General features: G+C 38.8%; 1 protein-coding gene across 2 annotated transcripts in view; it reads right to left on the reverse strand.

The window, feature by feature from the left end:
* slc38a11 (solute carrier family 38 member 11) overlaps positions 1-27,326 on the reverse strand; it is an 85,016-nt gene that overhangs the window by 41,633 nt on the left and 16,057 nt on the right. For both annotated transcript variants that reach the window (XM_059647323.1, XM_059647322.1), the window contains exons 3-7: positions 22,093-22,167; positions 21,830-21,964; positions 20,059-20,124; positions 14,227-14,333; positions 8,158-8,237 (exon numbers count right to left, since the gene is read on the reverse strand). In XM_059647323.1, the coding sequence (XP_059503306.1) occupies positions 8,158-8,237; positions 14,227-14,333; positions 20,059-20,124; positions 21,830-21,964; positions 22,093-22,167 (463 nt within the window). The remainder of the gene's footprint in view (positions 1-8,157; positions 8,238-14,226; positions 14,334-20,058; positions 20,125-21,829; positions 21,965-22,092; positions 22,168-27,326) is intronic.

Here is a 27,326-nt window from a genome sequence, read left to right on the forward strand (position 1 = left end):
ACGTCAAACAGACGTTCACCTACATATCTGCCAATGTGGTATATTGCATCTTCTGTACCCGGTGCGGCTTCCTCTATATTGGGGAAACCAAATGGAGGCTTGGGGACCGCTTTGCAGAACATCTATGCTCGGTTCGCAACAAACAACTGCACCTCCCAGTCGTGAACCATTTCAACACCCCCCTCGCATTCCTTAGATGACATGCACATCCTGGGCCTCCTGCAGTGGAATAATGATGCCACCTGAAGGTTGCAAAAACAGCAACTCATATCCTGCTCGGGAACCCTACAGCCCAATGGTATCAATGTGGACTTCACAAGCTTCAAAATCTCCCCTCCCCCCACTGCATCCCAAAACCAGCCCAGCTCGTCCCCGCCTCCCTGACCTGTTCTTCCTCTCACCTATCCCCTCCTCCCACCTCAAGCTGCACCTCCATTCCCTACCTACTAACCTCATCCCACCCCCTTGAACTGTCCATCCTCCCCGGGCAGATCTATCTCCTCCCCACCTACACTCACCTCTACTGGCTCCATCCCTGCCTCTTTAACTTGTCTGTCTCCTCTGCACCTATCTTCGATCCGCCTCCCCCTCTCTCCCTATTTATTCCAGAACCCTCTCCCCATCCCTCTTTTCTGATGAAGGGTCTAGCGTCAGCTTTTGTGCTCCTAAGATGCTGCTTGGCCTGCTGTGTTCATCCAGCTCCACACTTTGTTATCTAGTACATACTATCTGCTTTGTTTCAAAATATCTGACTTCTGGCAGCCCTGATAATAACAATAAAAGCTCTGATAATTTCTGACTTTTCTCACAGTTTACTTTGCAGGTCAACTATGTATTTGCTCTTGATGATAATGTGACAAAGATTTTCAGAAACTCATGCAACAACATCTTACATTTTTATGACACTTGCAAGCTACAGAAAGCCATCTGCAGGCTACTAATAGGAGGAATGGAATGCTGAATCAGAGGAGAGGCTGAGGGCCTGGATGAAAAACACATATGGAGAATGTTATTGAAAGTAGTGCAAAACAGTAAAACAAAACAAAGAACTTTAGAGGCTGGAGATCTGAAACAAAAACTACAGTTGCTGGAAAATCTCTGCAGGTCTGGCAGCATCTCTGACAGGAAGACAGAGTTAATGTTTTGAGTCATCAGAACATCAGTTTTGAAACCTCAAATGCTTGTTAGCTGTTTAATTGTCCACCATTAGAACATAAGATACAGGAGCAGAATTGGGCTCGTGGCCCATCACACCTGCTGTACCATTCGATCATGACTGAAATGTTTCTCAAGCCCATTTTTCTGCCTTCTCCCAGCACCCTTGATCTCCTTACTAAACAAGAATCTATCTACCTCTATCTTAAATATATTCAATGACCTGCCCTGCAAATCCTTCTGCAGCAATGAGTTCCTTAGAATAACCAGCCTCTGGCAGTAGAAATTCATCCTAGTCTCAATTCTGAAGAATTGATTCTTCACTCTGAGGTTGTGTCCTCATAACTTGTCTCTCCAACTAGAGGAAATGTCTTCTCCACAGTCATTCTATCCAAATCTCTTACATTCGTTCTATCCAAACATCTCATTATTCTGTAAGTTTCAGACTCATTTTATCCTTCTAAACTGTTATTGAGTATGGACTCAGAGTCCTCAACCGGTCCTCTTATGACAAGTCCTTCATCCCCAGGATCATTCCTGTAAATGTAATTCAACCCCTTCCAATGCCACCATGTTCTTTCTTAGATAGCGGGCCCAAAAGTGCACACAATATTCCAAATGTGGTCTGACCAGAGCCTCAGCAGTACATCTTTGCTCTTGTATTCTAGCCCTGTTGAAATGGATTCACACATAGGTCAGACCAGGAAAGGAAACCAGACTTCCTTCCCTAAAAAGCTCGTCAACCAGTTGGATTTTTATGACAACCAATATGGCTACCATTAAACTTCCCTTTAATTCCAGAAATTTAAGAAAAATTGAAACTAAAATTTCATCATCTGGCATTGTGAATTCAAACCAATGTTCCCAGAATGTGAGGTCGGTGTTCTCAATTACTAGTCTGTTGAAATTTCTACTAATGCCCTAGAATTGATAGGATCATATCTAAATAAAAACCTGGGTGAATTTTGCAGCTGCTGCTAGAATATTAAAATGAACCAAGTGTTCAGTCTGTGTTTTACCACCCAGTTTCCCCCCCTTGCCTTGACCCATCAATGAACCCAGTGCTGATCCTTGTGGCACACACCACTTGTCACAGGCCTCCAGACTGAAAAACAACTCTGTCCCCTAACTTCAAGCTGATTTTGTATCCAGTTGGCTAGCTCTCCTGGATCTCATATGATCTAACCTTGCTAACCAGTCCGCCAAGCGGAGCTTGGTCAAATGTTTTGCTGAAGACCACACAGACAATGTCTAGTGCTCAGCTTTCGTCATTCTTTGTCACCTCTTCAAAAAAACTCAATTAAGTTAACGAGGCATGATTTTTGACACACAAAGCAACAATGACTATCCCTAATCAGTCCTTGCCTTTCCAAATGTATTTAAAACCTTTCCCTCAGAATCCTCTCCAACAACTTACCCACTGCTGATATAAGGCTCACCAGTCTATAGTTCACTGGCTTTTCCTTACAGCCTTTCTTACATAATGGCACCACACTAGCCAACTTCTAGTCTTCCTGCACCTCATCCTTGGCTTTCACTGTTACAAATATCTCAGCAAGGGACCCAGTAATCTTTTCCCAAGCTTCCCACAAGGTTCTGAGAAACACCTAATCAGTGCCCAGCAATTTATCTACCTTTGTATGTATTAAGACCTCCAACACCTCCTCTTCTGTAATATAAACACGTCTTAATACATCATTACTTATTTCCCCAAGTACCCCAGCTTCCATGTTGATCAGAGTCATTATGTAGTTTTAGTTTATAGCCAATCCGTCAGGGCATTTGATTTGGGACCAGAAAGAGAAAAGGTAGGTTAATTTAGAACATGAGAATCACAATGAATTACAGGGCAATGAACTGTATACACAATATTAATGCAGACGTAGTGTTTTGGTCATAAACATCCATCTAAACTGTTTATGTTTAGCTGAAAGAAATTATGAATCATTTGAAGGGAAGCTGAGGAAGTTAATTAGTACATTCAAAGTATATGTAAGTTTATATGACATCTGGAAACTACATACTAAAATATTAATAAGGGAAACAAGGGAACCAAAAAGTTTGAGTTGCTGGTTTGTCTTTATTTAGAGAAACTTTTCTGTTTATGGTCAAATAGGTGTGCTGGCACCCTAAGTGGAGGTTCATAGGGTTGGACAGTGTAGGAAAGGTAATAAAAATGACAGTAGAAATAACAGTGGTATATGACACAATAAGGTACGCTATAGGTATAACTTATTTGAAAGGAAGATGTTTTGAGATGACAGTGAATACTGAAATAATTGCAAATTGCGATCCATGTTGCTTTTGGCTGTATTTTCAGATTTTGGTGCCAAGAATGTTAATATCTATTTTGGAGTTTATTAATAATATAAACATTTTTTCACATGTTATGTATCAGTATGTTATGAACTTCAAGTCAGTACTTTGAAATCAAACAAAAGACAATTAAAATGGCTCACGAAACCCGTGGCTATTAATATTTCAACTACCTTGCATCCTAAGTAAATACCCCATTATGTATTCAAGAGGTGACTACATATAGCACTTGGGGCGAATGGGATCAAAGGTTATGGGGAAAAAGTGGAATTAGACTATTGAATCGAACAATCAGCCATGATCGTGAAGAATGGCACAGCTGGCTCGTAGGGCCAAATGGCCTCCTCCTGCTCCTATCTTCTTTGTTTCAATGCTTCTATTAAACATGGCCATTCACTACCTTCTGGAGAATTCCACATCCATTGGTTGAAGAAAGTATCAGCAACAAATGAGCTTAATGCTCCCCTCTCTGTTTCACCCTGGATAACAGTGTATATTGAATCTTAAATGTGCAAAAGACAAATAGGAATCAATCCTATCATTCTCTAATATATTATGATGGTTCATCAAAACTAGACTGGTTCAATTGCAAAGGATGATTGGAATCAATAGGCATATCACCTTTTTTTAGGGAAAGAAGAAGGGCTTGAAAGTGATGAGAGAACTATTTTGATTATCTTCTTTCAAAAAAAAACTGCTTGCAGACAGAAAGAACTTCACCAAAAGCCATTAAACTAGCTACAAGTCATTCAAGGAGTAAACAGTCTATTCCTGCCTTGGCTGCAATTATTGCAGCTCCAGGTGGGACAATAGAGTCGGTCCACCTGACTGGTAAATCAGTGCAGCAGCGAGTCAGTTGGCACAGTGACCTCGATTTGCACTAGTTGGCATGACTGTACGACTGGAAAGTTACAGAATAGAGGGAACTAGTGGAAAATTTATTGCATTCAGAGTAACTTTTAATTGCAGTATTAAGTGATGGATATTAAAACAAAGGGAGAACGTTGTGCTAACAAATTATATTTTCACATGGGAGGAAACCTTAAATAACAAAAAGCTGCCAGCTGATGTAACGAATACTTCCAGTCTGAGATTTACACCCCTTTAAAAATGACAATCTTTACAGGCATCAGAAGGAAAATATAGTTATACGAACAATTAGGTTGCATTGAAGTCACTCACATTGCAAAACTTTACTCTTTAACAAACCCCTGGTGTGACAGTAAAATTTTATATTTTTAAAAAATAACTAATGGTCCTTCTGGACGAAGTGGCACTACTTCCAGGAACAGAGCATGTGGAGAACCTTTTAGTTAATGAACTACATGATGATTTAAATCACAGTGAAATTAATACAAAGTCTGCACTTAGTAATGAAAGAACGCTTGCCAAACCGGACCACTTTCAATACCACTTTCACTCACCAATCGTACGTTAAACTTTTCTGCTAATGAAATAAGGTTCTTGCATTACAGCTAACAGCTTTCAATCATTGACAAAGCTTTGTAAATTAATTTGCTGAAATAACTAATGGAAAAAATGAAATCGTGAGACAGCAGATTTTGCATCAGTAATAAAATTGCTGCTTTACAATATTTCACATTCCAGACCTGCTTGTTAGGTAAGGTATACAGTCATGAAAATATTTGATGTGTTATTTCAGCTGAATGCAGCATCTGATGTCATTCAAACATCACAAAATTTCTTTAATCTGTTGCATCTTTATTTTCAAAAACAACAGTTTTGTCCTGTTGCAAAATCGTACTGTTAACGCAGAATTGGCATGACCAAAATATAATACTGTGATCCCTGTACAGGCTGATAACTTTTTAAAACATACGAATTTTCCAGTTACTAATTCAAAGGATCCCATTAGATAATACTATGTTTTAACAAACATGCACCAATCAATACAGACTAAACACTGAATTGAAACCAGAAAATGCTGAAAAAATGCAGCTGGCCTGACAGCATCTGTGGAGACAGCAATTGAGTAAATGCTTTGGATACAAAGCCTCTTTTTCAGAACCCAATTGTAGAACATTGCTGTTAAAAGTTAAAAATCATTTAATATGTCACCAAAATGCAAAACTACAAGAAAGGTATAAATATAAATTATTGCAGCTACTGGTAATAGGAACAGAAACTGTTCGGGAAATTGAACAGTGACTGTATAGAGAGAAACGGTTAATGATTTCAGTCCAACAAGACTCTGCAGAAGAGAGATATATTGGAATCAAAATATTAAATCTGTTTCTCTCTACACAGAAGTTGCCAGACCTGCTGAATGTTCCTCCCTGAACATATCCAAAAACCCCATAACACATCAATTATATGGTTCTCTCAAAAAACTTAAGCTTCTCCTGACTTAAGCATAATTTTCTTCTCTCCCTCCAACACTAACATGAAACTTAATTCTCGAAAAAGCCCTTGAGTTTTTGGAAGTCTTTTCTTCAAGAAGTGGTAGAAGCAGCAACCATGAATATTTTTAAGCCAGAATTAGATAGGTTCTTGATAAGTATGTGGGTGAAAGGCGATTGGGGATACATAGCAATGTGAAGCAATCAGACCAGTCATGATCTCACTGAGTCACACAGCAGGTTTGAAGGAATACTACTCCACGCATGATTCATATGCTGTTCATTCAATCTCCTAGGCAGAATCTAATGGATTTACTACAAAGCATCTTCTGGAAACTAAGGATTTTGGAGAGTCAAAACCATTCTCCAAACAAAGGTTTTATTCTCACCAGAGATCATAGGAACTGCAGATGCTGGAGAATTTGAGATAACAAGGTGTAGAGCTGGATGAACACAGCAGGCCAAGCAGCATTAGAGGAGCAGGAAGGCTGACGTTTCAGGCCTAGACGTCTGGGTCTGAAACTTCAGCCTTCCTGCTCCTCTATTGCTGCTTGGCCTGCTGTGTTCATCCAGCTCTACATCTTCTATTCTCACCAGCAATCCACTTATTGACTCACCCAAAAGCAGTCCCTTTAGTGCCTGAATAGCTGCACTTACTTTTTCATTCTCACCCAAATTCTTACATGACTATGCCTGACACTTCATAAATCTATGAGCCATGAACAGTTTCTTCTTTGCATCAACAGTTTACATTTTGACTTGAGTTTGAGTAAGTTCCAACTTGTGTTGTTATCTGTATAACAAGTAGATCAGAAGGGTTTGTCTCCAGGTTGATTTAGGAAAAGGTTCCACCCCCTTTCCAAACCAGTCCATTTACTTTGAATTAAAGGAGATATTTTAAAACATTACCACCATATAAAGTCTAGCATTCATAACATCACCTCCTCAATATACAAAAGTTATTGTTGTAATGATTTTTCTACATTATAAAAATTAAAGAGTGTTGATCAGCAATTTATCTGCTACCCAACAAAATTAACTGGTTATTATTGGTACTATTATATGTGTAGTCTTGCTGTGCATAAATTATTTATCAGATCTATAAACTTGAAAAATGTGATTATACATTGAAAGTACATAATTGACTTTGAAGCAACTACAGTTATCTTGAGGGTGTGAAATGCATTTTACAATGTTAATTTGTATATTTGTATTCTTAAATTATGTTTAAATCTCATAGGATTAGCCTCAGAAAGCAGCAATGTGTAAGAAGTAGATTAGATCTTGGCTAATAAGTTATTCAAACAGTGCCTCCCACAGAACATTTCACATTGGGAAAGTAGAAGTGAATTTGGAAATTCCTTAAGCATCCACTCTGTAACGTTAAAATGACAGCTGGGCTTACTGCAGGAGACCTCCACTAAGGATGTTTGTGGCCAATTTAATTGGCAGGACAATTGACCCTATTATAGTTAAAAAGAGCTCACCAGAATGTCAAAATCAAGAAATTGGCTTCCTGCATAACAAAACTATAAACAGATAAATAACATACAGGCACAACTTAAGTCAGTATGGAAGTTGTGGTAAGGGAAGACAGTGTGAAAGATAGTGATCTTCTTAATGTTGTACAGTATTAATCAGGTTCAAAGAAATTACTAATCAGAGAAGTTACATTAGTTCACTAACAGTGGAACATGTAAATGATTTAGTTATCTTCAATGCTACAAATTCATCAGAAAACAAGTAATTCAGTGGGCATCATTTTGTTATTTCATGTACTGATAATAAAATAATTCAACCTGTTGATTACATATGTTAAATAGGCCACCTTCTCCCACTTTGGAAATTGCAGTATTCAGTTCAGATAGTAAAAGTACTGATTTTTAAAATGGGTCTCATGTTATTATAGAAATAGCATCTGGCTACAAAATAGTAAGCATCTAATCATTAGACTATAAGCAAAATACTGAAATTCTGGAGATCTTGATTTAAAAAAGAAGAGTCACATTGGTCTTGAGATGTTAACTCTGTTTCTCTCTCCGTTGATCCTCCCAGACCTGCTGAGCTTTACTAGCAATTTCTGTGTTTATTACCTGATCATGAGAGATTGGCATGCACATATAAAAATACTATTAATGACAAACATGAGAGAATGGTTAACACAAATTTAAAATTTGCAACTGTTCAATATTAGAAAAAACAGATATAGTATTCAATAGAATCAGAACTGCATTCAAACACAGTTAAGTCTTCAGCCTTTTTCACAGCCGTACTTTCACATTTAATTAAGATAGCCATGAATCACTCTTAAGGTGAGAACACTTACATGTGTGGTCCAAGTGTTGCAGTTTTGACTATGACTATTATCAATATGACAATAGTTAAAACAAGCGAGGAAAGTGACACCTAAACAAATAACAAAAAGGAAGTAAATTGCTGTTTATTCAATAATCTTTTTGTCAAACAACAAGCTAATTTCCACAACACATCAAAAAGAAGAAAATTAACACCAGAAGAGAATCTTTAATCCAAAACAAAGGATCCCAAATTTACATTGAATGACTAACTTGATCCTAAAATCCAGGATTTCCTATCATTTGTATCTATTATAGCACTGTAACTTATAACTAGTTGCTAACATGCAATAAATTACTTTTTAAACACATAGCCACTTATTGGTCTAAATGGAAGAGACTTTCTTCTACCACACTAGACCAAGCAGGTCTATTAGATGGTGACAGCAAACCTACAATATAGTGAGGTGCAGGTACAGTTAAGCTGTACGTGCAGAAGCAGGGCATTTGACATAATACAAGATACGTGAATTAGTTGGCCCACTTCTGTTTTTCACATTTTTCAAGAATTCAATTGTTACTTCAAAAGCTTTTGAGCCTGATATTTTTCACATCTTTTGGAATTTCTGGAGACTGATTAATTTCATTACTTCATGGATTTTTCTGTGGCTTAATTACAAGATTAAATTAATTCAACTTCCGCGACTTTTCTGAAAGAAAGTATTTGGATTTACATACTGCCTTTCATTGCCTTGAAATCCAAACAATTTTGCAATCTGAAATGCTGTGAATGCAGTTAATTAGTTACCAAATAGGGAAATGCAGTAACACATTTGCACAGAATACGGTTCCACAGATAGCAATGGGGTGAATAAACAAGCTGAATTTAAAAAGAGAGATAATGGGAACTGCAGATGCTGGAGAATCCGAGATAACAAAGTGTGGAGCTGGATGAACACAGCAGGCCAAGCAGCATCTTAGGAGCACAAACGCTGATGTTTCAGGAATTTAAAAATTCAAGAGCTCATCTTAAAAAGGGATAAGCAGGACAAAGAAATGTAGGAAAATATGAGGATAACAGAAAGAAATCTCAGAAATACAACAATCATAACAACTGATTACCAAAAGTAGAATCACAGAGAAACATTTCAAGGAATGTTTTAAGGACCACACCGCTATGGAGGTTGAAAAGTTGAACAAGGGCATACCAGGCCATAGATACTCAGCTCTAAAACAAGTAATGTTGCAACTAAAATCATGGATAGAAGTGACATCAAAATGAGAGGGCTGCAAAAGTCACAGAGAATAAAGAGCTACAGGAGTTAAGAGAGTCGTGGGGCCATGAATTGGCTTGCAGAGAATATAGAACATAAAACAATAGAGCACAGTACAGACGCTTCAGCCAACAATGTTGTGCCGGCCTATTATCCTACTCTAAGATCAAACTAACTTGCATAACTTTCATTTCACTATCATCCATGTGCCTACCCAAGAGTGGCTTAAAGTGTCCTTAATGTATTTGACTCTACTACCACTGCTGGCAGAAGGATACAAATGTTAAAATCAAAGTGATTTGGTTGGTCACGTAGCAAGATCAGGGATGATGGAATTTGATGGGAGTTAGAATATCATTAGCAAAAGTTTAGATTTGGGATCAATCCATATGGCAGTTTATCTAGTGGACAAAATCCAAAGCACAAATTGAGAACACCATCCAATAGGTGTCCTGATGTACATGGTCATACACAAACATGAATGGTCATTCATGCTTAATAACATTACGAGCAAATGAGATACAAATGATCTCTGGAGGGTCACTCAAAGATTTGGGTATTAAACTGCACCTGATGGTCTGGAGACCAAGAGAAGCATGGCAGCTAGTTGTTGAATGGATATTAGCTTAAAGGCATGGAAATATTGATGGGTGATTGACTTGAGTTGATCACACCCTAAAACAGGATATTATTGAGAATGATCGTATTTTCTTTGGATGGGACAAGCAGCTCATTGAGCCAACGATGTGTAAACTATCATGGGCAATGGTAGTAACCAGGAGGTAACATTTAAAATCAAATAATGGTAAAATTCTTTGAAAAGCTTTTGAACAGGTGAATACAAAAGATGAAAGAAGGACATTCAGATTAGAAGTTAGCGATGCTGGTGAAAACAAAAGGTCCTGTTAAAACTAGTGAGTGACAGAAGTTGATACCCGATGTATGAAGGAACAAACATGGCATATTTGCAATAACAAAGTATATAGTTTATAGACATATCATCATTTCAGGACTGTTGCCATCACAATAGAGAAAGTTTGCAAACTTGATGACTCGGGCCTCTAGATCATCCCAGACACAACATGTTTCTTTGAGGACAGTTCCAGATCCAGACAAACCAGTGATGAATTGTTTGGATACAGATGATCAGTTGTAGAGTGTGGCTTCTTCATAGAACTTTTTTTTATTCCTGTACAGGATGTGGGCTTTGCTAGACAGGCAAGGTTTTATTTCACATCATGAATTATGATTGAGAAGTATATAGTGAGCTATGTTTGTGAACCATTGCAGTAGCAGTGACTGGGAATACCCTCAGAATGGCTAGGAAGGGAACTCCAGTATTGTGCCCCAGGTACAGTGAGGAGATGGAATGTAGTTTCCAGTCAGTTGCTTGATAGGAAATTGTCGGTGGTGAGGTTCCCATGTATCTGCTGCCCTTGTTCTTGGTAGAGTTGCAGGTTTGGAACAGGTTGCCTAAAGAGGCCTTGGTAAGTTGCTGCAGTGCATTTTTACATGGTACTACTGCTGCCACTGTGCATCGGTAGAATAGAAAGTACATGTTGAAGTTGGTAGATGTGATGCCAATTAAACAGGCTGCTCTGTCCTGATGTTGTCAAGCCTCATGAATGTTTTTTTGAAGTTGCACACAGCTTGGAAAGTGGAGAATATTACATCACAACCTGGCATACGCATTGTAGGTGGTGGACTGACTCAGAGGAGTCAGAGCCATGACTCAATGGCCTTCATGGCCATCAACATTTTGTTCCTATTCCATATGGCACACTGCAGAAGCTGATGTTTGTGCTTGGAGGCTGCACAGTACCCAAACTGACATTATTTGAAGGGCCAACTGTGAATGTTGGACTGAAGACGCTCACATACCCCTGAATGAGTGTGTGAGACTGAGAATGTGTATGCTGGACAAGATGTGATATGGATTCAGAAGAACAGACTCTGAGAACATCCGATGGCGCTTATGTATGATGCATTGCTGTGTCATGAGAATCTTCATTGCTGGTCTTATGCAAGCGAAACACTAACTTGTAAGACAAGACTTGCAGTTCACAGGAGAAGGCTGTGACGCAAATTCTATCAGTGATACTAGTCAAAATATATGATGGAAGCTAACTTGGGTGGATTGATACACTGTCACCTTGAAAAGCAGGCAACGGCACAACTGCAAATGTGTAGGTCTGCAAGATATTCTGATCATTCAATGAAACTCCACGGCCAGATTTTCATTAACTTTAAGGGAGCTTGCTTCTTTGTGTGGACTGGAAGAAGCAGAAAATCCACAAGCATATGTGGTGGAGCCACCAACCAGCACTAGGTACATATCTGTACAAATTGACATATTGGTTTCCAAGAGCAGAATGTGTGCAAGTACACTCACATCATGTTTTTTCCACAACAAGATCTTCAAAGCAAAGGTGCAGTTGCCTCCGGACAGATAAAAGTATGTTTCACCAATACCATCAGCCTTGTGCTCTAATTCAAACACACTCTTTGCTGGGACTCTGAGCCTCACAGCTGTGGAAATGTGAATTTTCTTGTCAGTGATTCCACTGTCAAAATGAATAGCACGGAACTTGAGGAAAGTATTTAAGTTGTGATTTTTTTACTAATTTAACCTTTTTCTTCCCCCCAGACCACCGCCCCTTACCAACCTGTTCAGAGATGTTATTACATACCTCAAGAGCAGGTGGGCTTAAACCCAGGTCTCTTGGTTCAGAGCTAGGGACATTATCTCTGCATCACAAGAGAGGTCATTAATTTGAGTGATCAAGAAATCTGTAAATGGAGTGTGCTAATTCCAATAAAACATCATCAAGCTCCTCATCCTATTCATTGAATAAAAGCAGCTGAATTTACATCATTCATCCTCCAGGATAACTGTTACCTTAAGAACTTTAGCTATAAAATAGTTGTTTTAATCTGGAAGAAAATGATGGTTCCTCAGGAAATGTTTATAATGCACCTGCATAAAGAGTATTACAACCGTCTTGGTAAGGAAGGGAGTTATGCTGGTCTTATTAGAGGAGTGTAAAACATTCTGGTGCTTCTAGTTAAGTGGAAGTTGCAATGCAGAGAGCCTTAACAACACAAGATGCACAAATCTCATTTAACACTGAAACTAAGGCTTGGGAGTATTCTGGACTGAAAGATGCCAGGGTACATGACCTGATTCTGTCTACATGCCTCTGCATCATTAGACATGGTAGGTAAGGATGAATGAGTTGTAGCCAGGGTAGGACTATTTAGCTGTCTTCCCACTCTTCATCCTCATTGGGTGGCAAACTGTGATGCCCATCTGACAGCAAGAGGTTACCTTCGAAGAGGGTTATTGGATGGTGTTAGAGATCCTCAGGGCTTTTATCTGACTGCATTTCATTCCAAAATCAACCAAGTCTGACAGTCGAGAACCTATGGCCTGGCAACCATCATGCAGAGAGAGCTTGCTATATTAAAGCAGCTGATACTGATGCAGTAACTACAGATTTGCTTAATATGATGGGGCAGTAATTCACTTTCTGTCCTAACATCATTCAAATACATTGTGAGCAGCAAGTTCTATAGAAGTCACAACAGCTCCTGCCTTTCTGAATTATGAAGAAGGTTTGCCTTGATCACTTTTCACAGGAGAAAGCACTAATGAGTAAAGGCAAGGTTAGAATCACACATCGAAATGTAGCTTAAGTTCCGTGCCAATGATCAAATGAATTGTCTGGATCTTCCCTAATCCTACTGCATAGCTGCCAGAGTTTCTGCTGTTATCATAAAGTAATCCTGTCAGTATTCATGTATCTATGCAGCAAAAACTCCATAATTTCTTTTGCTAGCAGATGTGGAAGCATTCCAAAGCTGCCACCATACCAGCAGGTTATGAAAAGTGTTTGGCTGAAAACCTCTATCTTCAGTGCAGCCACAAAATCAACACTGCAATGGAAAACTAAAAGAGCTGTGCATGTTGGAAAATCAGAAACAAAAACAGAATTTGCTGGAGAAACTCAGCACGTCTGGCAGCATCCGTTGAAAGTTAATGTTTTGGGTCAACTGATTCTTCTTCAGAACTGATGGTTGTTAGGAAAAGCTCGGTGTTTATTCAGAAGACAAAGGACCGGGGAGAGAGAGGGGAATAAACAATAGATGGAGATGGAATCCAAAGAGGGAGAAACACAATTGGACTGACAAAAGAGTGGGTACAGGTCAGTCTGGGAGAATGAATAGCTGGTAATGGGTCCTATGGGTAAGTGATAATGGGTAGTGAGGGGTAGCAGCCCATGTAATGACATGGCTTGGTCTGTGGGAGTTGGGGTTGGGACACAAGAGAATGCATCTCAAGCCCTAAAATTGTTCAACTCGATATTAAGTACACAAGACTGCAGAGTTCCCAAGTGTAAAATGAGGTGCTGTTAGTCTAGCTTGCACTCAGCTTCATGAGGCACTGCAGCAAACCTGAGACAAGACATTGGCCAGGGAACACATTGGCGTGTTGAAGTAGCAGGCACGTGGAACCTCAGTCTTTTTCGCGGACAGAATGTGGGTGTTCTGCAATACGATCACCCAGTCTATGCTTCATTTTCCCCAAAGTAGAGGAGACCACATTGCGAGCAGTGAATGCAGATTGGTGCAACAACGGCTCTACCCAGATGAGAACTGGGCTTCCAGCTACCATAGGGCGATAACGTTTGGTACACTTATTTAATATTGAAGCTCAAAAGTTTTCTTTTACTAGAGTACAGATTACAGTAGTGAATAAATTACCCACACACAAAAACAAAACTTTAACTATTGGGAGTTAAAGTTCATAGTTAAAACAATAATCACCTTTCCTAAATTAGCAATGTTGCGATAGAAGGACAATGGAAGAGTAAGCAGAACGGTTGTTAGCATAATTACAAAGTGTCTGTCAGCTAATATGCTTCCAGGACCCACTGAAAAAGATAAACAAAGTGTTAGAATTTAATTTTACTGAGATTTTCTGACCTGATAATTCACAATACTCTACTTATTTACATATTTACATGGCAACAACCATTTACATCGAGTTGAATTTCATATAATAATGGGCCAAATTTTCTGGTCTCAGAATCATTGGAGTTTTGGATGTATGGCTGAAGATGCACATCTGGACCTATGGAAAATCTGCTGTGCAGAGGTCCATGGGAATTGATTGGGAAGTTTCACTTTCTTAACTCTAAGCTAGTTCTGACTTAACTACCTGGACAGTAACCTGTAACATATTTGAAAAGTCCTTGTCTAATTCCTAAGTGACTGGATACCCATCCTCCAACTGTGTCCACCCTGTCCAAACCCTCTGACTGTGACCCCCAATTAACCCATTACCTTCCAACCCACCCCAACCCGACCTGACCACCCTACTACCCAGCTTCCCCACTGACGTTCTGCCTCTCCCCGATTCAACTCTACCTATTTCCCAAAGCTCATAGCCCCCAACATCTAACTGGCCCACACACTCTAACGCGACATCTGCTCCTGATCCATGTACCTGCTTCAACCAGCTGCCAGCTTACCATCCTACTATCCTACTTTGCCAAGGTTCTACCTTACCCAGCTGCCATTCTACCCAGATGCCATCCACTAAGTAACTAACTTCACCCACCCAACTACTTCATTCACTCACCCTACCCCTTACACACCCACATATTCATCTCTCTACTCACCCACACAATGAAATGCTATTCAATGTCCCAGAACATTTCAGTGCAGTTGTGAATGCTCACCAGAATACAGCAGTTATGGCTGTAAAAAGCTCATCTTCCTTTGATGGTACAGCATTACGAAAAAGAACTCCAATTTCAGGTGTGCTCCATGTGGCTGAAGAAAGCCAGGACCAAAAGTCCCAACCCAAAATGCAGTTATAGTGGACAAAGAGGAGTAGAACTCTAATTTGATGGGGATTTGCATTATTAGGAAGATTTCAGTGAGGGTGTTCTGATTGAACTTCTAACTCCTAATTACACTATACCTTTGGCCTCACTAGCTATGATAACTAGAAAACTGGTTACTTGACCACTTTGACTTGCACATGAAAACACAACTGAAGTTACCAGGTTAAAGATAGATGAAAAATTGTTGCTGTCCATGTATTGAAAAGATGGTACGGTAAAGTTGTCTTTCTCCACATCATTAGCCTGGATCACCCACGCATCATGATGAGATTGCTGCTGCAATTGAAAATCCAGTCTCTCCACCACCCCCACACCCACCAATTCAATACTTCTACCAAGGGCTTACATTCCCAACTTCTACAGAAATATACAGTGTACATCAGGGATCTTTGTCAAAGTGAAGTAGAGTTGCTTTTCTCTCCAACACTAGCTCCTATAATAACAAATTTAAATGTCCTATCTGAGCATTAGTGAGTGGAGAAGTTAATGCATGAGTGAGTGAATGGTTAAGTGGAAAGGGAGTAAAGTGGATGAGTAAGATTAGACAGAGATTGGTAGGGTTTACTTGGGTGAGTGATCAAATGGTGGAGGTCAGTGAAGTGGATAACTGGGTAATATGTTTAGGGAATAGTTAGATGATATTCAGGTCTGGGGGATGCAAGTGGATGGTTGGGGATTTGAGGATATTTGGGTCAGGGATTAATGAAATGGGGGACATGGTCAGATCAGGGGGAGGGGGTGAAATTGTTTAGTTCGGGTCAGGCAGTAGGAGCTCAGAGGATAGTCAGGTTGGTTCCTGAGGATAGTCAGAAAGTACATGAAGTCAGTCAAGTTATTGGGATGATTGGGGTGTTCAGTTATGTAATTATTCAGATGTTAGATTAGATTTTAATCAGTCTAACAATATCCTGTTAAGAGCTCCTGAAATGCCATGGTTCCTAACATGACTCCTACCACCAGCCCACATTCTCAAAAAATATAATTCATCAGACTCAGCTTTGTGCCTGAACAGTTCCTTGGCATCTCTTGCTTTGGCAAATAGCTCCCACTCAGCACAGCTTTTGCTAAGACTGAAAAATACATTTCTATATGTAGCTTTTAGAAATATTAAAACAATTTTTGTTTGCATGTATTGATGCATATTTTTAAGCAGCCATATAATTTCAATGCTGGCTGCCCCCTTGATGATTGATACATATTACAACTTTTTACTCTCTTACTTGGGAAGATCCCAAGTTCAATCTGGGAAGTTTTGTAAGGTTCCAAAATTCACCCAGTTTTACCAGACTTAAATTCTCAAAATATTCTGCAAACTAATATTCTGGAATGTATGCCCTAGCAGTGAACATTTTTAATGTAAATCTGTTGACAATGAAGCATGTAGATATTAAGAGATAACAAGGTGTTGAGCTGGATGAACACAGCAGGCCAAGCAACATCAGAGGAGCAGGAAGGCTGCCGTTTCGGGCCTAGGGCCTAGGCCCAAAAATCAGCCTTCCTGCTCCTCTGCTGTTTGGCCTGCTGTGTTCATCCAGCTCAACACCTTGTTATCTCAGATTCTCCAGCATTTGCAGTTCCTGCTATCTCTGATGGAGATATTAAGGTGGTGAAACAGTGCCCCCTAAGTGATGGAAAACACAGTGCTACCAATTCATTTATTTATGGCTTAGAATACCAGGCATACATTTCGCTTTGATCTAAGAAACGAAACTACTGAAATTAGTCACAAGCCTAAATAAACTTGAAATGTGAATTTTTTGGAATACCATTAATTTATCATTGTAAATCTGGTGAAATATTTGCAGGGTCCATTTGACAGTTCAGGTAATGACAGAAAATAGTTGTTTATCCCATTTCCATCCACATTTTAATTAGCCTGTTAGAACCTCAGCAGCATTTCTGATTAGAAACAATGTCGCAGTTCTTCAATGGACAAACAGTCCAAGGGATGTAACAGGTCGAGGATTGACCAAACAGTTTTGGCCTATACTCATTGGAGTTCAGATAAATGAGGGGTCGGCTTTTTAAAATATATAAGATCCTGAGGTGGGTTTACAGGATAGATGTTGAGAAAATATTTCTTTGTTGGAGAAAACTAGAATTAGGAGAAATAGTTTAGGAGAAAAAAAGCCTCCCATTTAGGATAGAGATGAGGAGAAGCTTGTTCTCTCAATGTGTTGTTAATCATTAGAATTATCTACTCCAGACAGAATGGAGGTTGCATCATTGGACATAATCAAGGCTGAATAGAGATAATTTTGTATTGAAAGGAAATCAAGGGTTTATTGAGTGGGAGGAAGCCAGCAAGTGGAATTCAGGCTATAATTTACATCAGTCATGGTCTTATTGAATACTAAAGCAGTCTTAAGGGGCCAGTAACCTGTCCCTGTTCTGATGAATGTAAGATAAATGCCATGTTTAATTCCCAGCTTGGTACAGCACCAGGAATGCTACAATGGATCTTAATGCCCTGAGGTAGAATGGTTAAGGGAAAAAAGTCCCTTGCTGGAAGTTGTGGTTGAAATAGGATTTGATTCACAAAATCCATACACATTTCCAAGTAGACTGAGGAACTATACAACACTATGCATAAACAAATACATTTTGTATAGTCTTTAATAGCTCTGCATATTTAGCCAATCAATTTGCAGTTACATAAGCCCCATGAAGTCCATTTAAGCCTTGCCCACAATTGTCCCATTGTTACAACAAAAAGGTTCTTTGTATACATAAGTTTTAAATATGTTTTTCTTTTCCCTTTATGGGAATAAAAGGCCCTTATGCTGTGGATAACCAGACAGGGTAATCACAAGAATCTTTTCCATGATGCTGTTTTTAACTTAGAAATCTAAGTAAAACTTCTGGTATTCTGAGAAAATATAAATCATCCTAATTTGAAACCCAGCTTGAGGGTGTTTAATTTTAGACTCAAGTCATTCAATTTCACAACTAGAGCTCATGTTGAATGACGATTCATTCAAAAGTCTGGACTGTGTTTTATCAATTTTCCTTTTTCCAGCGGAAGAATATTGTGTTGATAACACCCTTCCTCCGATATCAGGCTATGAATTGACAATGGTGGCATTAGCTAACAATGGAGTAAATCATTTATCATCTTCATTGATTTTAAAGCAGCAACGTTAAAGAAATAGCGATACAACCACAATTCAAAATCATGTGAGAGGAGCTACAGCAGTAACTTCGAAGTATTGCCCTGAAGTTTCCAATTGAAGTCAGAATCCCCATTTCCAAACCAGAACAGACTTGCAGTTGCCCAGTTAACCTTTTTGCAGTATTCTGGGCATCCAAGCTAGGAGCCTTTGTGGCTGAAGCAGTGAAGATGAATCTCAGAATTCAGGCAGGCAGCAGCAGAGAGGATTGTGCTGGAACCACCCCATAAAACCCTCCCCAATTCTGCAACTGTCCCCCTACCTCCTCAACCCAGATGGACTAGGGAGTCCAGGTGCCTAGTTGGTGAGGACACAAAATGAAGGATGGGGATGAAGAGTCCCAAGTGCATGAGAAATACAGAGGTGGGTTTGGGACATTTAGTATATGAGGGAGTAAAGTATCAAGTGGGTGACGGCATTATGTGGCGAGGGTTGATAGTAGGTCAGGTGGACAGATCATGGTAGTGGTAGCAGTATGGGGATAGGTTAGAGTAGGTCTGGTCAGATTATTTAGGGAGGAAATAGGAGTTAGGTGGGAGATGGATCAGGTATGAGTGAGGGTGATCAGGGTCTGAGAGGGTTAATGCGTTCAGGGGTTATGAGTCCAACACTAATTTATTTTTAGTGATAACGGGAGAGAGCTGCATCCAGCCTCACATTTTATTATCACTAATTTATTTTTAGGTATTTTTTAGAGGGTCCTAGACACTAGGTAATTGTCCATCAGATGTTTAGCTTCCCATGTAATTCCTGTGTAGTCAGCTGTGTCAGGAATTCTGCATGTTCCTGCACAGAACTCCTAACAATGCTGCTGGACCCATTAGCTTTATATTGGAAAATCTGGGCCATAAACATTCCTTATTTTTGAGTTGCACACGGAAACAAGATAAACATTCAACGTGTTTTGAAACAATTTTCTTTTTCTGAGAAAACAATCACTTTTGTAAATCAACAATGGTAGTCAGTATTATTTACGCCGGTCTCAAACACTTAAAAACCCTCCAAGGATGCAGCAAATATATATGTACATTGAAACTGTATTTTATCAAATTACATTCACACATTTTAATATAAAAATAAGTTCTGTGTTCATGTTCATCAAAATATTGTGTTTTACAAAAATGAATTCATTATTTTTACAAAAGATATGCCAAGGTAGCAGAAGTAAAGGTAACAGAAAGAGTATCTCAGCAGAGGTTTTGTTCCCACAGGAAGTATGCAACTTAGAGTGCTGTCATAGCTGGTTGCTCGGCAACATTGGTGGAGAGCTGTGAGTAGGTTTCTGTCTCTGTTCTTATGACAGTGCAACAGTGCACATGGTAAGAATAAGCAAATTTAGTTGAAAGACATGCAGGATTTTAAATTATTCAGATACCTGTTGTGTTCATGAGAAAGCTGTTCTGAGCTCCTTTCTTGTGAGAAAATTGAACATTTAAACATTTTTACCACATTGACCAAAAGTGTGGGGGTTGAACTTTATTTTTATTTAGTTCATCTCTCAATATTTCACTTTCAAATGAACCTGGTTCTTATGTTCCACATTACTGTTATTACGCTATTCTAAAGCAATCACTTACCTCCCGGAATTCTCTGGAACACTTTTGTTAACGTATCTCCTGATATAATGTTGTAGCTTACCATAGCTGCAAATTAAATATGGCATTTTACAAACTGGATTCATGCGCACATGATAATGAAACAGAAAAAGACTCAAACACAAACTTGGATGCTTAAATAATCAAAAAGTTTTAATCCTTTTGAATGTCTGTTTAACATTTTGTAGAAGACTAAATATCTAAATTGCCAGTAGTGTCCAGAGATGTTTAGAATAGCTGGATTTGACATGTGAGATGCACGGGGGGGGGGGGGGGGGGGGGATTGGGTCTGGGAGAGATGCTCTTTGGAGGGGCAGTGTGGACTTGTTGGACCATATGGCCTGTTTTGACACTGTAGGGATTCTATTCATAAAAATTATTCCCTTTTGCTTCGTACCAATATGCAAACTTAAAGGTTTGGGGTAGTCAAGACGAAATATCCAAATATCATGCAAGATTAGGTTTATAGTTTTCCCCCAAAATAACTTTTACTGGAGGCAAGGGGGCTAATACAACAGATTTGGACAAATAACTAAACAAAACTTTCACAGAGGGGTATCAGATTCTATAGAATACTTTCACAGCAGTGGTATTTGAACACATGAGCCACTTTGATCTATCCAGTGCTACACATTCCTTTCTTCTCATGTTTAGATATAGCTGCTTTTACAAAACTATTACTGACAGTTGGCAGGGACCTCTGATTTATTTGAGGATTTTGTGTGGAATGCTTGTGTTGAACTGCATGGTTCCCACCAGAAATGCTTGGGGCTGGGTTTTCCAATCAGTATGCGATTGCCAGTCCAGCTCCTCTTTATTATGTAAAGAGGGCATTCTGCATTTCTGAGAGGAGATTCCAATTAGGGCTCCCTCAGAAGTCAGACAGATCTTTCTTTGAGCAAAACTGTCAGAAGAAGGTAAACGACATTGCCTTTCAGAGCAGTCAGCTGCCATATTCCAAAATGTAAAGATCTTGAAAGCCTTTGCTTTAGCTGCTGTGAAATATTAAGTACATAAGGTAAGTATGGTGTGAGAGTAATAGGAAGGTTGGGTGTCAGGTAAGTAAGATGTTGTCTGTGTAATGTGGCAGCTGGGGAGGATGCCCAGTGGAAGGGGGTAAGGTATCAGGTGGGTAAGGGTACCAGGTAAGGAATGCCGTATTTAAGGTAAATTAGTGTGGTTGGGAGGTATTGGGACTTCAGTTATGGAGCAAAGATGGGGTGGCAGGGAAAATGGGTGTTAGGTCTGGTGTTTTGGTTCCAGTGGGAGGGGGGGGAAGAGGGTGGTGTCTGTTAAATAGTTACTTAGGAGTTCAACTATGTTTTTTGTAGTCTAAAAGTTCATGAATAGCTATTTACTTAAATTCATATTAACCCTCTGAAGTCTCCAACTTAAAGAATCACCTAGTTTTCCCCTTGACCCTGCCTTTTCTACAATACTTTCTTGCTTCCTATTTGAAAGATTATCTGCTAACCTTGATAAAGCTTTCAAGAATGCTTCAGGTAAAACATTACACACTTAAAATGTTGTTACTTAAAAAGCTTTTTTTTCCTCATTTGCTTTCTCAAAACTTCTCTCAGAATTCTTGAACATACCTATTTGAACTCCTAACTTTGATCTATTGCTAACTTGCTTACAAAAATTGCTTATTTAATGTTCATTACTTAAATGTTTCAAAAATATATAGTTGTCATCTTTACAAGCCTTGGAAGAAATTTTGTGATTAAACAAAGTAGAAATTAAAAACTCTTACCAATGAAAGGATACACAAACTGCAGGAATGAAAGGATCAAATAACCTGTTATACCAAAAGCTTTGTTCACCAGAGATTGATAAGTAGTTGTTCCAGACAGGTTCCCTCCTTTAATCAACAGGATAATAGAATAATCTATGTACAGAATGGAACAATTGTTATCTATTTAAAATTTTATTACATTAATCTTTAATTGCTATCGTTCTGTAGTATATTTAAGTATTAATGAAATGTTTAAAAATACAATTCCTAGAATGGATTACCTGTTATATATGCAACCAGAAAAAGGAGCAGTATTCCAAAAGGAAAACCAGCTTGTTTCATTGAATAAGGTAGTCCTGACATCATACAAAACAGAAAAAAAATGCAGTGAAAACAAATTAATGTTTGAGTCAATATTTTTTAAAAACAAATTAACAATAGTAAATAAACTACTGCGTGTAATATATCTCTACCATGTAAAATCCTTTCCACGTTAAAATCCCTTACCCCTTGTTAATCATTCATTGTGCATATCTGAACATTTAAAAAAGCATTTGAACTATTGCATCATTAATCTATATTACCTATAAAATATTACTTCTAATTCATATTTTTATATGAAAATGTAATATATGATGTAGTTGTTTAAATTCACGCCATCTCATCTTTTAATCCAATGTTTTATATTTAAACATTAAAAATGAATGTTTTTCAGGCTACAAATTGGATTATTACATTATAACATGTTAATTAAATAATCCAAATTATTCATACATGATCCCCCTTACAAAGATACTATTTTAATGCACATATGCCCTTAATTATGATATCAAAACAATAAAGACATTGCAGAATATATGGGGAATACTTTATCTTCCAAAGCATTAATTATATTGTGAAATTAAAGATATTCTCAAACTATTAGTTGACTATTTCTTAAAAAAAATTCTAAATCACCCCAAGGCCTCAAGTAGTTAATGCAATGTGTAACTGAGTTACATGAATTGAGAAAGCTTAAGCTTTTGATCTGAACCTCCTTCAGATTAATTACCCTATGATAGATGTTAGCTGTATCAGCACTTGGGATAATCAAATAATATGCAGAACATCTGTTAGAGAACGGCAGGGAACCATATCCTGTTCAGTTTACTTCAGAATATCACTACTCTCTTAAACAGTCTGACCATCTTGTGTCACCATTCAATCTTACGAAAGCACAAATAGATGTGTAAAAACAGTATATATTTCAAATCTGCATTGAAAAACTGGCAATTGTTGTCCAAGTCAAAACAGCAGGTTAGTAGAGGTTGCAAATGTGATACCAAGTGAAACAAATAAAACTAACAACACAGTGGACTCAAGAAGCAACTCTGTGTTGACAAGGGTTTGATCAATATGACACAGAAGTGGAAAATGTGTTGATCTAACAGATGGAACCAGATAGACCCTCTGATTGTAAAAATGTTGCATTAGAGATAAAGATAAAGGAATCAAAACCAAATGTATTTCACTGGTAATCTTGGAGGTTTAAGAGCACCTCACCCGAGCTAATCAGAAGGATTGTTTTCCAAAAATAAAAAAGATAATGGATAACATTAAACTGATTTGAATATTTGTCTGTGTAACTAAGCAGATTAGTAAGGATGGTGTGGTTGATTTGAATACACAGACTTTCAAAAGGCCCATGTAAAGTACTACATAAAAAGTTGATGCTCATTGGTTTAAACAGACAGTGGCTCTGTGGATATAGAATTAACTATAGTAGGTGGCACTGAGCAGTGGTAAGCAGCTTTTCTCAAACTGGAGGGAAGTGTTAGAATGATTGATCTTTTAAATATATATTAATATTTGGATATACAGAACATAACTTCAAAATCTGCATGTGATATGAAATTCAGAAATATAGTAATCAGTAAGAAGGGTTGATTTCAGGAGGACTAAGAAGTGGGCATGCACAGTGGAATCATTTTTATACAAAGAAATGTGAAGTGATTCATCTATTGGAAGAACGAGCATAGACAACATGGTAAACAATATGGTTCAATTTTAAAAAGCATGCAGGAACAGCATGGCTCGAGGGTGTATGCTCACAAGTTTTTGAAGGTGGGAGGACAAGTTCAGAAGGTTGAGATCTCTAAATTTATAAATAGAACCAAAAAAAGCAAAGATATTCTGCTGAAACATTTACTAAACACTGTTCATGCCTTTTTTTTTACAGTGAGATGGCCAATCCTGGCTACTACACTTTTAAGACAAATGTAAAGACTTTACAGAGGATGCAGAAACAGCACCAGGAATAAAAGGCTCCAAAGTGGCGAAAGAAACTGATTATTCTCTGCACAACAGAGAAGGTTCAAGTGAAGTTAGATGGTTGTGTTCAAAATCATGAAAGGGTTTTAGAGAATAAATAAGGAGATACCATTTCAAATGATGGATGTAGAATATTTTGTATTTATCGAGGCCTGGGCAACATTTAGGCTCGGGCTGATAAATGGCAAGTTATACTTGTGCTCTACAAGTGTAGAGTGCCAGGCAATGGACATTTACAACAGGAGAGAATGTAATCATGTTTAGCAGAATTACAAAGGCTGAATCCTCCACCATTAACAATCCAAAGTTCACCATTAATCAGATATCTAAAAAGATCTGTGGTATAAATACTGTTGCTATGTAGCCTGGATATTCTGTGTGTAGCTTAAAACCCTCCAAAATCTGTTCACCATCTTTTAGGCATGAGACAAGAGTGTGATTGACAAAAACGTTTGAGAACCCAACATCATCCAAGAAAAGAAAGTCAGATTTTACACCCATCTATCACATTAAACATTCATTTTTCCACAGTTAGGAAAGAATTTAATGAAGGAATTAGAAGGGCGAAAAGGAGTCACAAAGTCATGAGCAAACAGGATTAAGGAGAATCTTAAGGCTTTTTATACATGTATGAAAAGCAAGAAGGTGGTCAGGCAAAGGGTTGGCCCACTCAAGGACAAAGGAGGGAATCTGTGGAGCCAGAAGAGGTCGGTGAGGTCCTAAATGAATACTTGGTGTTGATATTCACCAAAGAGAAGGCATTGTTGGAAGATGGCCTCAGGGAAGGGAGTGTCAAATTTCTAAGCCAAGTTGCTATTAAAAAGTAAGAGATGTTGTGTGTCTTAAAAATTATTAAGGTAGATATTCCCCTGGGCTCTGATAGGATCTGTTCCACAATATCCAGAGAACAAATTGCTGTAGTGACAGGATATCTTTGTATCCTCTTTGACCACAGGTGAGATCACAGAGAAGGGGAGAATAATGTTGTCCCATTGTTCAAGAAGGTTTACAGGGATAATCCTGGAAATTACAGGCCTGTGACCCTCATGTTTATAGTAGGGAAATTATTGGAAAAGATTCTCAGGGGCAAGATCTATATGCATTTAGAAGCAAATGAACTTTGTAGCAATAGACAGCATGGTTTTGTGCGGGGGAGGTGGTGCCTCATTAACTTGATCAAGTTTTTGGAGGATGTGACAAAGATGGTTGATGTTGTCTACAGTGGACTTCAGTAAAGCCTTTGACAGGTCCCTCATGGCAGACTAGTACAAAAGGTGAATTCACATGGTATTGGGGTGAGCTGGCAAGATAGATACAGAGCTGACTTAGATATAGGAGACAGAGGGTAGCAGTGGAAGGATGCTTTTTGGAATGGTGGGTTGTGACAAGTGCTGTTCCACAGGTATCAGTGCTGGGACCTCTACTGTTCGTGACCTACTAAAATGATTTGGAGGAAAACATAGCTGGTCTAATTAGTAAATTAGATTCAAAGATTGATGGAACTGCGGATAGTGAGGAGGATTGTTAGAGGATACAGCAGGATATAGATTTGGCAGCATCTGAGGTGAGACAAAAAAAAGTTAACATTGCGAGTCCAGTGACCTTTTATCAGAACTGAAAACAACTGAGTAATGGTTGTATTAGTGCTGATGACTGGGGAATGAGGTGGGAAAGGGAAAGAATGAGATGGAGAAATGGAGAGTGCCTCAGACAGAGAGAAAAAGGATGGAAAGCAGAGTGGTATAGTAAATCAGGGAAGGAGAAAAAAATGAATAGGTGATAACAGGGTTTATGAAGAATTGAGAATGGGATGGTTTTGCTGACAGCAACCCATGCAGGACAGCTCCTGAGGGTGTGGGAGTCATTAATGAATCTGGAGGAGGGAGTCAACATCAATGCCATCATTTTCTAGCTGCTTTCAGTTCTGATGAAGGGTCCCTCGACTCATTGTTAACTCTGTTTTTGTCTCTACAGATGGCCTCGGACCCACTGCATTTTTCCAGCACTTTGCATTTTTGTTTGCTTCAGATTTCCAGCATCTGTGTTTCTTCATTTTAGTCAAGCCAGTTCAGAGATCTGGCACAGGCAAGACAGTAACATGCAAATGATTGGTGAAAATTCTGAAGGTGAGAATTAATCTCCATTTGGAAAGCAAAGACTTGATTTGGGATAGTCAGCATGACTTTAGAGGGGGATCATGCCTAAGAAATTGGATTGAATTTATCAAGGAGTTGATCAGGTGTGTGAATGAGGGTCGTGCAGCTGATGTTGTTTTTAATGAATTTCAGCAAGATTTTGACGAGGTCCCTCACAGAACGTAAAACAGTACAGCACAGAAAATCGGTCCTTTGGCCCACCATGTCTTTACTGACCACTATACCATTCTAAACTAACACCATCTGCCTGTGCACGGTGCCTATCCCTCTGTTCCCTTTGCCTGGCCACCTTCTTGATTTTCATACATGTATGAAAAGCCTTAGGATTCTCTTTAATCCTGTTTGCTACTGACTTTTTATGACCCCTTTTCCATCTTTCGAATTCCTTTATTAAATTATTTCCTAACTATGTGGAAGAATGAATGTTTAAGGTGGTAGTTGGGTGTCAAATCTGACTTCCTTTTCTTGGATGATGTGGGGTTCCCAAATGTTTTTGTCTATCACACTGCTGTGATGGTCAAAATTCCTCAAATGTTGCTTTTGTATCTGCTTCTACCACCTCCCCAGCAATGCATTCCAGACACCTACCACCCTCTGTGTTAAAACAAAAATTGCCTCACACGCATCCTTTAAGCATTCTCCCTCTCACCTAAACCTATACCCACTAGTATTTGACAATTCAAACTTGGATTGAAAATTGGCTGGCTGACAGGAAGCAAAGAGTAGAGATAAATGGGTCCCTTTGGGTATGGCAGGCGGTGACCAGTGGGGTTCCACAAGGTTCGGAGCTGGGACCGCAGCTTTTTACAATACACATTAATGATACAGACGAAGGCATTAAAAGTAATATTAGCAAATTTGCTGAGACACAAAGCTGGGCGGCGGTGTGAAATGTGACGAGGATGTTACGAGAATACAGGGTGACTTGGACAGGCTAGGTGAGTGGACGGATTCATCGCAAATGCAGTTTAATGTGGATAAATGTGTGGTTATCCATTTTGGTGGCAAGAACAGGAAGGCAGATTATTATCTAAATGGAGTCAAGTTAG

The sequence above is a fragment of the Stegostoma tigrinum genome, chromosome 7, assembly GCF_030684315.1.
Source record: "Stegostoma tigrinum isolate sSteTig4 chromosome 7, sSteTig4.hap1, whole genome shotgun sequence".
Lineage (NCBI taxonomy): Eukaryota > Metazoa > Chordata > Chondrichthyes > Orectolobiformes > Stegostomatidae > Stegostoma > Stegostoma tigrinum.